Below are 13,133 nucleotides of genomic sequence, written 5' to 3'. Positions count from 1 at the left end.
AAGTCAGTAAGTATAGTCCATCCTCCTGACTGAGGTAATTGGTCAGAGATGGGCATACAACCTAGTGAGAGCCAATGAGATGCAAGGATATACTTGCTGGGGCTTCTGGAAAAGAGAACTTCCACTCTCCTCCAAGGGAACCGCCAGAAAAGAGGATGTCCCGTTAGCCAGATGATGTGGTGAGAGGATACCAGAGCTGGCAGGCTGCCGGTCATTCTATTTGATATCGTGACCAAAAACCTAGCAGTATACTGTGTGGAGCCCGAGCGTTGAGCCTACATGGCTGAAGGCAGACTGGAAGGACAGATAGAAAAGGGTCTTTGATATCCCTTGAGCCTCTGGTTCAAGCCTTACCTAACAACAGGATAGCTGCTCTGGTACCTTCATCATGCAAGGGAATCCTTTTTTTTTTTTTTCTTTTTTCCTCTCAAGTGAGAGTTGGGTTTTCTGTCATTCATAACATAGAGTCCTAACACGCAATTTATCCCTTCAACCCTCTCTAAACCCCGTGTCTTTCTCCAAAAAATGAAAACAAAAGGCATGTGATTCAAGTGTTTCTCCTTTTAATGCTGAATAGTATCTTTACTTGTAGAAAATGATGATGTACAAATACTTTAAAAGACGAAGCTGGGTATGTAGAAATAATAATCACTTAATGAGCAATACGGACACAAAAGGGAATCATTCAGAATTTAAAACTGAGAGCAAAAGAAAAAAGCTTCCCATTTCTGTTTATATAGAATGCCATTAACTCAGCTTTTGCTAAAAGCTCTGAAAAGCGTTACTCAAGCTATTGCCTGCTGGGAGGGTATTTACCACCATCAACCACATATACTTCTTTATGTTTTTGAGAAATATTTGACAACTAAACATTGCGTCTATTTAGATGTACAGTGTGATGATTTGCTGAGATAAACATGGTGAAATAATCACAGTCAAGCCAGCTCACATATCCATCACCTCAGCGAGTTCTTTCCCTTTTCTTCTTCTCCTTTTTTTGATTCTTAAAGAACAAAAATAGATTCAGAAGGCCCAGGTCTTTCCAGACCCAAGGAAAGAATGGTTTCCAAATTCCTTTGTGGGTTTTGCATTGCCAGCTCCTTCAGGAAAAATTCTTTAAGTATTCTGGAAAGCACAGTCATGCCAAACCTCAGTGTGAAAAGATTCAAACTATCCAATGGAACAAGGATTAAGTGCTTAAATTCAGGGAGTTCCTAAAATGAAAATGTTTTTATAGATAAGGATTAGTTTTATGAAGAGACTAAACTGTGGTTCATTCTGGGTAGAGGTGAGATTCAAGAGCTTGGTCTTCATGAGGCATTTATCAAGGACCAGCAAAGGGACTCAGAGGTGAAGGAGGCACAGTCCTTTTCAGGCAGTTGTCCCTGGCCTGGTAGAAAGAAGTCTTCCATACCCAGGACTCTCATCCAGAGTAATATGTAGAGGGGCACAGGGGCACAGTGTGTGAGGAAGGTTTGCGGGAAAGAGCTATCACGTCAGAGAAGCTTCCTGACTAGGTGGTTTTGGGGAACAGGGAGGATTTCAGCATGTAGCTTTCTGAGCTGGAGAGAAGAGCATGAGGAAAGACACAGAGAAGCAGAAGTACAGAGTGATTAGTGGTCCAGCTGGGATGGGACCTAGTCATAGAATCACCTTCTCTGAGGGAGCTCTACTGGGAAAAGGCTTAATTCACCATGAAGACCAACTCAGAGGCCCTCAGTTAACCTGGGTGATAGACCCCCTACCAACAGTCCCAAGAGGCCATGTACTCGTAAAAAAGGGCAGGGTTTAGTGGAGAAAGGTCTACAGACCTGGGTTTGACTTTGAACTCTCACTTAATACCTGTGTGAGCTTAGGCATTCACCTAACTCTCTCAGGCTCAGGACCCAAGCATAAAGTGATGAGAATAATATCTTTCCTGTGTACCTCCCAGGATTGGCATGAACATGAAGAAAAACAGTGGACACAGAATAGCACTGTCAAATACTTCCTGGTAGTTCTCTGTCTCACCGTATATGTGAAGCACCCCCAGAAATATTATTAACCTTTCATTGCTACTACATAAGAGACCCTTGAGGCCAGGGGCCATGTCTTCTTCAGGAAAGGGAACATAGAATACAATTTTTTTGAAAAGATACTTGATGAATGAATGAGTAAATGAATGAATAATGTTCAGAGCCCTCCAACTAGATCACAAAATGACTCTCTTAACTCCACTGAACACCTGTGGACTGTTCTTTCACTTTTGGGTTGTTTGACCTGGTGGAGGCTCGAAGTTAGTTGTGATCAGTTGGTGTCATGGTAGAGAAGAAAGCCTGTAAAGGTGGAGTCATGGACGTTATCTGCATAGAGCCCATAAGAGTTCCCATCCCCATACACCTGGAGCCAGACTTGATCGCCCACTTCCAGATGGAGGAGCACAGAGCCAGAGGCCTGGTCCACATTCTTCTCCTGGTACTGGTCATAGGTGAAGAGCATAGCCTTGTCTTTCTTGTAGAGGCTGACCTTGACATCCTTCAAGTAGACCGTGATGTGGTAGGAGAAGTAGTACAGTCCAGGAATGTTGCAGTGGAATTTTCCAGTGGTGCCATCATAGTGGTTTTGCAGATTGTAGAAGATTTTGGTAAAGCGAATGGGAACATTGGGGACAGTGACTCGGCTCTCCAATCCCACACTGAATGCTGACCGGTACACATAGGCACTCTCTCCAGGTTCTCCTTTCCTGCCCGGGATTCCTGGAAAGCCTCGGGGACCTTCAACCCCAGTTACTCCGGTTTCACCAGTGTCACCCTTAGGACCTACGAGACCTAGAGAATTAGAAGACCTCAGTGACCATAAAGAACAGAACTCCTGCCTTGGTTAGTTCTAACCTAAAACACTGTCCCTGTGACCCTCACCCACAACCTGCCTGACTTACCGAGCAAAGAACCAAAGGGAGCCCTCAAAGAGGTGAGTTATACCTTCTCCTTCTACATCCCCCAGCAGGCTTCCATAAATTCATCTCCAACCTTATTTCCTATGTCTCCATCACAGACCCTCCATCCTGCCAACCCTTTATATGCTAGCTCGACCAACCATACTTTTGCTCTTCTATACCCTCTGTGCGGGATGCCCTCCCTCCTTTATTCTGTCTGCCCATCCTTCAAGGCCTGACTCAAGCCCTGCCTCCTCTTTAAAGCCTTCATTGTTAATCCAGTTCTTCATGGAGAACATTTCTCTCTGTTCCATACGTTGGGCATTTGTCCATATTCAGTTTGGCATATTTGGAATCGACTTTCTTGTAGTAATCCTTAACAGCCTTGTGCTTTAGACTTATCTTCTTTTTTTTTAAGTTACTTTATTTTTTTAATAAAGATTTTATTTATTCATTTGACAGAGAGAGAGACAGCCAGCGAGAGAGGGAACACAAGCAGGGAGAGTGGGAGAGGAAGAAGCAGGCTTCCAGCGGAGGAGCCTGATGTGGGGCTCAATCCCAGGACTCCAGGATCACGCCCTGAGTGGAAGGCAGACGCTTAACGACTGAGCCACCCAGGCGCCCCTAGACTTATCTTCTTAACTCACCAAGAGCTCCCCAGGAGTAGGACTGTGAGCTACAAGGATGCACTGTGAATGCCACTGGGTAGAATGGGAATTAAGTGGAAATGAAGGGAAACATGAATGTGAACAGACGGAAGAGTGATGGATGAGGCGGGGATGGGAAAGGGTACAGGGAATGTGATGTCAATAGGGCAGAGTTGAGGGTACTGGTTTTATAGGTATGACCTATTCTCACAACCAGAAGACCAACCCAAAATTCACTTCAGTTTACTTATGGTTCACAGAAAAAAAAATTGCTTCCTCCCTGTGTCTAGGCCTTTGTCAATAGCTAATGCCCTTGTATAGTTCCAGAAGCCCTGCTCTACCCAGGAGAAGTCTACGATGGAGGAAGCCAAACGTCTTGCTCTTACCTGGATCTCCTTTCTCACCCTTTTCACCAGGGGTGCCATCTCTGCCATCACGGCCTGGGGTCCCATTGTGTCCAGGATGTCCTGGGACGCCTGCCAGCCAACCTGAGCAGGCCCCCTTGGGCAGGGGAAGCCGGACTCCAGGCCCTTCTGTCACAGCGTCCTGGCCGTGAGTGGGCAGGACTAGTAGCAATAGAACCGCTCGTAGCAACAGCATCCTGAGCCCTGGAACCCAGATCCACATTGTCAGCCATGTGAGCGGACCCCACACAGCACGCTCTGTCCAGACCTACATTGGACTCGGGCCATCTCAGCAGCATCCACTTCTGAGACCTGCTCTCTCAACACTCACCTCTTCCAGAAGACTTGTCTGACTATTTCCAACCACCTTGATCTCTCTCTTTTCTGAAATTTGCAATATTTAGCATTATTCTTTGTGTGTAATCTCATTTCCTCAACAGATTGTGAGTTCAGTGAGGGCAGGACAACGCTCTTCCAACTGCCTCTTATCTGAGCACAGGACCAGGCTCCTTGGACCAAGTTCTGAGAGTGCATTTGTCAAGAATCTACCCCTTGAGTTTTCCAAGGATGATGACTCAAGTCATCCTCTTCAATTCTAAACAACTTCTCTCTCTCTCTGGCTCCTTCGTTCTTCTTCTCTACTTCCCTCCCTCATTTCTTTGTTCCTCCTCCTCTCTCTCTTTCATTCTCTTTCTTCCTGTCCCCATCTCTTGACTCACACGTTAGACCATTTGGTTTATTGCATAGGCTCACACACATGTACACACACATGCATACATACACATGGATGCACACACATATACACACACTTGCACAATGCACACACACACACAGCCTCTTCCTGAGTTAATCAGACAACCAGAGACACACCGTCTCATCAGGATGACACTTTGCAGCTGACCCTCTGCCTGGGCCACCCTTCACCGCACCTCATCACCTGCCTGATCCCTCCGCAGCCTTCAGAACAGCGTTGGGATGTCTTCTCTTTCAGGAAGTCCTCCCTCTCCAGTCTGAGTTGTTGGTTCCTCCTCTGCGCACCCCCAGTGCCCTTGCTTACCTCTAGCGTTGCACGTCTTGCACTATCCTATAATTCCTGATTTGCTCATTCATTCCCCCCTTAAACTACAAGTACAGGGGGCAAAGCCTAACATACTACAGCACAGAGTAGGGACCAAATAAATATCTTTCTAAGGAAGAAAAGAAAGAGCAAGAGAGCCAGAGAGAGGAAAGAAGGAGGGAGGAAGGAAAGAAGAAAGGAAGAGGGGAAGAAGGATGGAGAAGGGAGTGTATTTGAAATATGTATTCTGGGAGCCCCAGGAAAAAGCTCAAGTGGCACAGGTGGCCAAGGACATCCTGCCTCAGAACTGTTCCTCCATATCCCCCTCCCAGAAGATGGTCCTTTATGTATATATGGGTCCCCTCCCAGCTTCTGCCTCTGATATTAGGGTGATCTTGGTCCCCCAGCTCTGATAGCCAGGGTCTTAGTCTCCCCAACCCTCTGTCACCAGGGAGGTGAGAGAAAACATCACAGAAAGGGGAATAAGTCCTAGGATCCTGGATCACAGGCATTGCTAAAACCTTCTGCGGCATTTAAAAGATGCTTAATCCCATGAACCTGATTTTAAGTTAAACACAGTTCATGTGTGTTTTTTTACTCCAAAGATTCACGATTTTCCATCAGTTTGTTTGTCTTTCAGAGTTGTACAAAGTCTCCAGAATTGGGTTTGGCTTCAGGAGACAGCTCCTCTGTGATGCAGGAAAAACCTCTGACTGGGGATTTTACCCCACACACACACACGATGTGCATGGTGGCTAGAATCCCGCCTCTGTGCCCCATCACCTGGGCTCTATAGTGCCCTCTCCATGAGACACAACCAACTCATCATTCATTCATTCATTCGTTCATTCATATATGTTCATGTTTCAGATATAGAGAGAGATGTAGTTATAGATACAGACATACACGCACATGTAGTCAATAAAATCAGTAACATAAACACTTCGTAAACTACAGAAAACAAAAGGATCCCCAGTCCCAAGGCTTCCTCTGTTTATTTTTAAACATAATGAAAAACACACTTTGCATAGAATTATCCCCCCCATTTTTGCCTTGTCACTTTCTAGTTGTCACGATCACTATTTTAAATGTGTGTGTGCCCGTTCATCAAGTGGGTACACTTGACCATTTCTATTGTGTTGAACTTTTAGCTTACTTCCACTTTCAAGTATTATTTTAAAATCTTTAACTAATATCCTTAGTTATATAGCTTATCCCCAAGTTATATTTTGTTACGACATATTCCCAGAAGTAAAATTACTGGGCCAAATGTAGCAACATTTTTAAGGGTCTGGATGTGTATTTCCAAACTGCAGTTTGTTACACTGTTGCTAGGTAGTGTGTTAGTGTGTGTAAGAGGCTCTATTAGCTACTCTCACCAGCAAAATTTTAAAAACCTATTTTTGCTGTTGTTAGTTTAGTGAACAAAAGAAATGGCACCTTGCTATTTTGATCAATAGTGAGTTGTACATTTTATTAAAAGCCTATTTCCTAACTTAATTTCCTCATTCATGATACACCCATTAGTGGTTTTGTCACTTAATTTATTAGGGACACAAAGTACTTTTGAATCAATTTGTGTGATGTTTCCTTTATACGGAAACTTCATCATAAATGCCATGACTATTTTCTCTGGTGATTATTCTGTAGATTATTCTTTTGTTTACCCTGATTTTTACGTGACAGAGTTTTCGTTTTTACAGTCAACTCTGTTGCTATTTTTCTGTTTCTAAGTTTTAAACAGTTCTTAGCCCTTCTAGCTCTTGGTAAATAGTCTATTTTATTGTCTTCTATTGTTTGATATGTTTTAAATTTCATTCTTTAGTTCATCTTTGATATTTTGTTTTGGCATAAACTGTGATCTAAAATACTCAGATGGTTTCTATTTCAAGACTAGCTGTTTGAAGACACCTTTAGTTAATCCCTCCCCTCTCTATTGAGCTGCTGCATCATTTAGTAAATATCAAGTTTGAATATGATCTTATAAGTAAAGTGAGAATTGAAAATTAGATAGACTTAGAGAGAAGGGGGGAGAGAGGTCATAGAGCAACAGGTGCTGCCCCTTGATGGTGGTGAACCTCTAGCCAAGGCTCCTCTTACCATCTACATGTACCTTTGTCGCCCTCTACTGGATTTCAAGGGCTCAGGCGGGTGCAGTCAAAGACGGCCAGAAATGACGCACAGCCTAGGCTTGGCTTGTCCCAAAATAAAAAGAAAGAGGTAAGTTAAATTAGAAGCCAAGGAGGGGAAACCAGCCAAGCCCCTTTCGTATTTAGGAAGAATACTTGTTCTGAGGCTTTTAAGACTTCATATGCATTCAGTTTCTCACTATTTTTCACCTTCCTCCTTTCTCCATCTAGGGTTAGCATTACAAGTCCCGAGAAGATCTCTGAGAGGTTGTGTGCTTGCTTTCCCCCCCTTAATGAGGAGGGCAGAATCTATGAGGCTGTGCTCTTTTCCACAGGGAGATAGGAAGAGAGAGTCCAGAACATGAGAACTGGTGGGGGCAACTACAGAGGAACCCAAAGATAGATTGGGGGCTTTCTCCAAACTGTTGGGGAGAGTGTGAAGTCAGAAGGTCTCTGGAGTTCTGTGGCTCCTCCTCCTCTTTTCAAAGTCAAGATTCTCTTCTCCCAGCCCAAGGGAAGGCATTCTGTCCTCAACACTTCAGTATTATGGATGGATTTCTCCAATGGCAGGGACAACCAGTCTGGGTTTCATGACAGTGGCATGGGTGGAGGTACTGAGAAGAGGGGTGGCGGGAAGATGGGTACACCTAGTTTTGGGTGGAAAAATCAGCAATGGATAACAAATGAAGGTCAGTGAGGAGATGCCACTTTAAAAAAAAAAAAGTCGGGGCGCCTAGGTGGCACAGCGGTTAAGCGTCTGCCTTCGGCTCAGGGCGTGATCCCGGCGTTACGGGATCGAGCCCCACATCAGGCTCTTCCTCTATGAGCCTGCTTCTTCCTCTCCCACTCCCCCTGTTTGTGTTCCCTCTCTCACTGGCTGTCTCTATCTCTGTCGAATAAATAAATAAAATCTTAAAAAAATAATAAATAAAAATAAAAAGTCTTCCAAAATTATCTGGGCTCTTTGTTTAGATAGGGCAATTGTCACACTTTTCTTTGGAAAGACTTCTACAGGAGAAAACATTATTAAACAAAACTGTAAACTAAGACTCAATGGTGTCTATAATGAAAATTTTATATGGAACATGAAGCTAAACCCCAAGTTCCGCTCACAATTCTGTTTTTGCAGAACTCCATTTGTAAAGTCCTTACCTCACTAATGTCTCATTTCATCCTCACAACCATTCTGAGAGACAGTGGGGAGCAGAACAGGATCACAGGCTCTATGGTCTTGGTGCTTGGATGAGAATAATTTGTTCTTACCTGTAACACGCGTCAGTCAAACATTTGTTGGAGGATTAAGTGGCACAATCCGTATAAAGTACTTAGAACAGTGCATGGCCCATGTCAGTGCTTAACGAATGTTAGCTCTGACTGTACCCATTTTAGAGAGGAGGAAAGTTATGTGACTTGTCCAAGATCCTAGAGTTTTTATTTTTTTCAATATTTTTACTTATTTATTTTTGTGAAGGGGAGAAAAAGAACACGCAGGGGGAGGGGCAGAGGGAGAAGTAGACTCCCCGCTGAGCTGGGAGCCCAATGTGGGACTCAATCCCAGGACTCTGGGATCACGACCTGAGCCAAAGGCAGACGCTTAACTGACTGTGCCACCCAGGCCCCCGGTTCCTAGAGCTTTTAAATGTAGAAAAGCTGGAGATCAAATTCTGGTCTTCCAAAGCCCCGAAATGGACTCTCAGGCATAGTTCAGAGGAGGAAAAAAAAAGCATCAGGATCACACATCTGCCTTTTCATCTTCCACTCCATGGGATGAGGGCCATAAGGGAAATAGCTTGGGAAGCCCTCCGGATTAGGATGCAGGTTCCCTGGCTCTAGGCTCCACCATGAACACGCTGGGTGACTTACGCGCCCCCACCTCACTCCCGGATCTCCTGCTCTTCGCCCGCAAACGTGATTGCTAATGATATTAATCCTTACCTAGCCTATGTCACAATCTTATTGTGAGACTCAATTGACTAAAAGTATGAAGTATTTTATAAACTTCCACACATATAAGGGAAGGGAAGGGAAATGAGCAAACATTTATGGACCACCGGCTACAGACCCCCACTCTACATCCACCTGCCCTCTCATCTCATTTCACCCCTACTACTCCAGGAGGTGGGACTCAACTCCCACAAGAGCAATCCCAGGACCAGGGAGGGTTAGTAACTTCTGCCCATGCATAACAAGGAAAGGAGTGCAGGGGTGCAATTTAAAATCCAAAGCCGAATTCTTTCTACTGCACTGGCTTTCATGGTACACTGTGTATAGGCAGGGATCCGTCCATTTGTAAAACTGTATGAGAGGTTGGTCATGATGTTCTCTGGATCCTAAAGGGCCGTATTATGACCTCTTATTTTCATATGTTAATATACATGAGAAAATCCACTTTGACCTGCTGGAATTTCAGTAACAACAGCAGAATCTTGTGAAATGCAGGATGGGGTCTCCTTTGGGACTGGGAGGAAACAGAGCATTAGGTGGGGAAAGAGTCACCAGATCTGGTGCCAACTCTTCCAGCAGGAAAGGGCACTAAAGCACAGATCACTAAGTCCCTGAGAGCTGGAATGGACCCCATACGCCGTCTCACCCCTGTCCTGCTTTTACAAGCAGGAGGTTAAAGGGAAGGAAAAGGATGCATTTATTAGAACCTCATAGAGGCCAGCTCCCACACGAGGAGCTTTTACCCATTATTTATTTTATCTATTACTTATTTTAATCTTTACAAGAACTCCATGAAGCAAGGAAAATAATCCCAACTTTAAAGATGGGAAAAGTGAGCGATTAAGAGCATGATCCCTGAGGCATTCCTGGTCTGACTTTCAAACCAGTAAGCTTCCCATCACATTACACGGCCTCTAAAAAGCCTTCTCAGACTCAACTTCCTAATCCGCTAAATGTGATCACATGAGGGACGTGGGAACACTTTGAAATTGGCAAGGGTGCTTTGGAGTAGAGATTGCATAAGGCACTTTGAAATGTTATTTCATGTAACCTTCCCCATAGCCCTGCTCTTGATTCCACTGTAGAGAAGATTCTGAGACTTGAAGAGACCAAGATACTGGCTTAAGATCACGCAACTCTTAGTAGAAGTGCTGAGTGGCTGGAAAGGGGAAAAAAAAAAGGAGAAGAAAGATCATGCAACTTTTTGGGTTCGATGAAATTGCCATTTGTAAAGGTTAAAATGGTAGAATACTGGCAATTTCACATGGTACAGCCTAATGATGAATGACAGAGTCAGGAATCTACTCAACTCTGGCTGGCTCCCGGGAGGATTACCTGAAAACCTTCACTCAACCCTAGGAGAGCTGCCCGCGTCCCATGCCCAACACACGCACGCATGCATGCACACACATGCACGTACACACACATGCATAGATTCTCAAGGAACTAGCAAAGCAGAACAGTCCTCTAATGCATTTTACATCAGTCTCTCTTCAGATGAAAAAATTCCTGATTGAAAACTTCTACTCTCCAAAGCTTCGACTTCCTGCCCTCCCCCAAGCGGGGCCACTAATCTCCTGTCTTGACATGGAGTCAGTGGAAAGTTTATCCCTGGAACTACCTTAGAAAGGACAAGAAGCCAGTCCCGTGTCTCTCTTTACAACTCCTCCAGAACTCAGGGAGGGAGGCAGCAAGGACTGCCAATTAAGCTGCTTCCAGTTCTCTGCCTCAAGAACAAAGCTGACACCCCCATGCTCCTTTGGGCATATTCTACGAGCATAAAGGGCTCCCCTGCTCCCCCACCTCATCCAGAGGAACCCACCTTACCGCCTTTGGAGGGAGTCACCAGGAGTGAGATGGCTGCGTCCCCGATGAAGCTTGATCTGAAAACCAGAACCTCTCCACACCAGGGACCCACACCCGCTGACACAGGAGGGCTGGACTGATCTCTAAAATCCTTCCCACTCTGACCTCTGCCTCTACACTGGAAACAACCAGAAGCCTCAGGTGTAGTGCTCCCTGGGGCAAGCAGGATTGGGCTTGGCAAAGGCCAGGCAGACCCATTGGTTTCTGTCAAAAAATGTCATCTAAAAATAAGATTTTCATAAGTTTTCAGTACATTCCAAGCTCACTTTATTTGAATGTCTCAATCATCCTGTGAAATACCCCCACATCTGTGTAGATATCCCCGTATTTACAGATTCCCTCAATCCAGACAACGATTATGTCTCACTCATCTTTGTATCTCACTAACTCTACCCAGTGTCTGGCCTTACAGAATCTGCTCAATCAATATTTGCTGAGAAGAATCAAGTGGTGGAGCTAAGTTCTAGACTCAGCCTGAGGTCAGAGCTCAGGTTTTCCCCAAGCTGCGTTTCCACGTGCTTCTTTCTTTGCCTACCCAGTCAAGCTGAGAAGTGAATTATTTCCTTCTCTTCTTATTTAATTGAACTCTATCACTGGGCCATCCCTCCCTCCTCATTGATCCCAGTCTTTTCTCTGGGTAGACCTCTCGCCACAGAGTGAATTGGGCAAAATTCAAGATGGCCCCAGGCATTTTGATCATAGGAACAGCCCCTTTTCTCTTCAAGCTGTGGGAGAATCAAGGAAGAAGCCCAAGGCCTGTCTGCTTCCACCAGTGCTGCCCTGGCCAGAGTTTTGCCTGTACCCACCTGTACCCTCTATGACAAGAGAGCCTGGGCAAACCCCAGCCAGAGGCTCCATTGCAAGGCAGTCACCCCCACCCCCAGCCTGGAACTGTAATCGACTTGTTCTTACCCTCAGGTGTAGAATCAGACAAACTGCAGTCAGGATGGAAATGAGGAGATGATCCAGCCTCAGCAGCCTGGTACTCAAGGGGGGCAGGCAGTCCCCACCCCACAGTTGTCCCTTCCCATTGGCCAACCCTGTGAGGGCCAGAGGCCAGTGGGCGGGCACCCTCCCCTGGCAATTGCTTCAGGTCTCCACTCTGGGGAACCTGCTGCAACCCCCCTTGGGCTTAGGAAGTTGAGTGGACCCTCAGTCACGGCACTCACATTCTCTTGGCTCATATGTTTGCTTCCTACAATAGCAAGAGAAGATGGGGCAAGGGTGAAGCCCAGAAAAAGAAAAACAAGCCATCTCTGCATCAGAGGGTGAAGCTTCCTCCTGTAAAACGAATTGTCCAGTGGTTCAGGAGACCCCTCTTTCCCCATAGATTTGCCCTAATAAGACAGCGACACCGATTGCCACCACCACACTCCTGCTCGCTGTGCATGACAAAGTGCGAGATTGTGGGGTCCCGACAGAGCACTTCAGAAGGGGGACTAGTCAGAGGGGCGGCAATAAAACAGGAAATAGAACACTTTCTCGGCTCTCTGGCCTGGACCCCAAATTTGGGGAAGTCTTTGTGTGTTAATTCTGAGAACTGAGGTGAAAGGAAGTTCCTGGGGTGGCATGGGGCAGGGCCAGAGTAAGACCTTTAGGGGCCCTGCATTCCAAAAAGTTATGGAGCTCCTAACCCTATGGAATTCAAATTCGACATAGCAGAGAACTTCCATAAAATGTGATATTGGAATACCATCTCAAGATTTTGGGATTCCAAAATTCTGAATAAGGTTTTGAAAATGAACTTTTTGTGGGTATGTGAGCGCTCGTTTTGCCAGTCCTTTAAGAGTATTGCCTACTCTACCTATTGGGGAACCCAGCTCTGGGCTGGGAGCGGCCTGGAGGACCAGCGGCTGCCTCCCATGTAGGTGTTCCTAGAAGGCTTAGGCTTGAAATGGCAACTTTCATACCTTGGATTCTTTCTTGGCAAACCCATGTTCTATTTTTGAAACACAGGATCAGATCTGGTTCCTGCAAGCCACGAATTCTGAGGCATTCGATCATGACCCCAGCAAGGGCTCAAGATCCCAGCTACAACTTCTGTAAGACGTTCAGAAACAGAGTGTTCTCAGGCAGAGGCTGGGCCCGTGTGCCCGCCCCTGAACACCGCCTCTGCTGGCCACGCAGAGCCTAAGAGTCCACAGCAAAGTAAAGTAAAAGTCTGATCTAAGG

The 13,133-nt window shown here is 45.5% G+C and overlaps 1 protein-coding gene across 6 annotated transcripts; it reads right to left on the bottom strand.

Moving 5' to 3' along the window:
* Positions 1 to 546: 546 nt before the first annotated feature.
* ADIPOQ (adiponectin, C1Q and collagen domain containing) lies at positions 547 to 12,027 on the bottom strand. 6 transcript variants are annotated; one of them, XM_045811240.2, is made up of 4 exons: positions 11,874 to 11,908; positions 7,136 to 7,217; positions 3,948 to 4,169; positions 547 to 2,807 (listed from the first exon to the last, which is right to left on the bottom strand). In XM_045811240.2, the coding sequence occupies exons 3-4, from the start codon at positions 4,159 to 4,161 to the stop codon at positions 2,287 to 2,289; spliced, it is 735 nt and encodes a 244-aa protein (XP_045667196.1). In that variant the 5' UTR covers positions 4,162 to 4,169; positions 7,136 to 7,217; positions 11,874 to 11,908; the 3' UTR covers positions 547 to 2,286. The 6 variants fall into 6 exon arrangements, with proteins under 6 accessions (XP_045667196.1, XP_045667193.1, XP_045667197.1 ...); XM_045811237.2 differs by lacking the exon at positions 7,136 to 7,217 and having other exon boundaries at positions 11,874 to 12,027; XM_045811241.2 differs by lacking the exons at positions 7,136 to 7,217; positions 11,874 to 11,908 and adding an exon at positions 10,923 to 11,071.
* Positions 12,028 to 13,133: the final 1,106 nt, after the last annotated feature.

This window comes from Ursus americanus, chromosome 4, assembly GCF_024610735.1.
Source record: "Ursus americanus isolate L20-20 chromosome 4, mUrsAme1.1.p, whole genome shotgun sequence".
In the NCBI taxonomy this organism is placed as follows: Eukaryota; Metazoa; Chordata; class Mammalia; order Carnivora; family Ursidae; genus Ursus; species Ursus americanus.
The sequence above is the reverse complement of the archived record's forward strand: the minus strand, read 5'-3'. Positions and strand labels throughout refer to the sequence as shown.

What these genes read in the sequence shown, in the direction of transcription:
- ADIPOQ (XM_087861481.1), bottom strand. Translation starts at nt 4,188, where the DNA reads ATGTGGATCTGGGTTCCAGGGCTCAGGATGCTGTTGCTACGAGCGGTT. An exon ending in GGGTGAGAAAGGAGATCCAG is followed by an intron (nt 2,808 to 3,947) that starts GTAAGAGCAAGA and finishes CTAATTCTCTAG; the next exon opens with GTCTCGTAGGTCCTAAGGGT.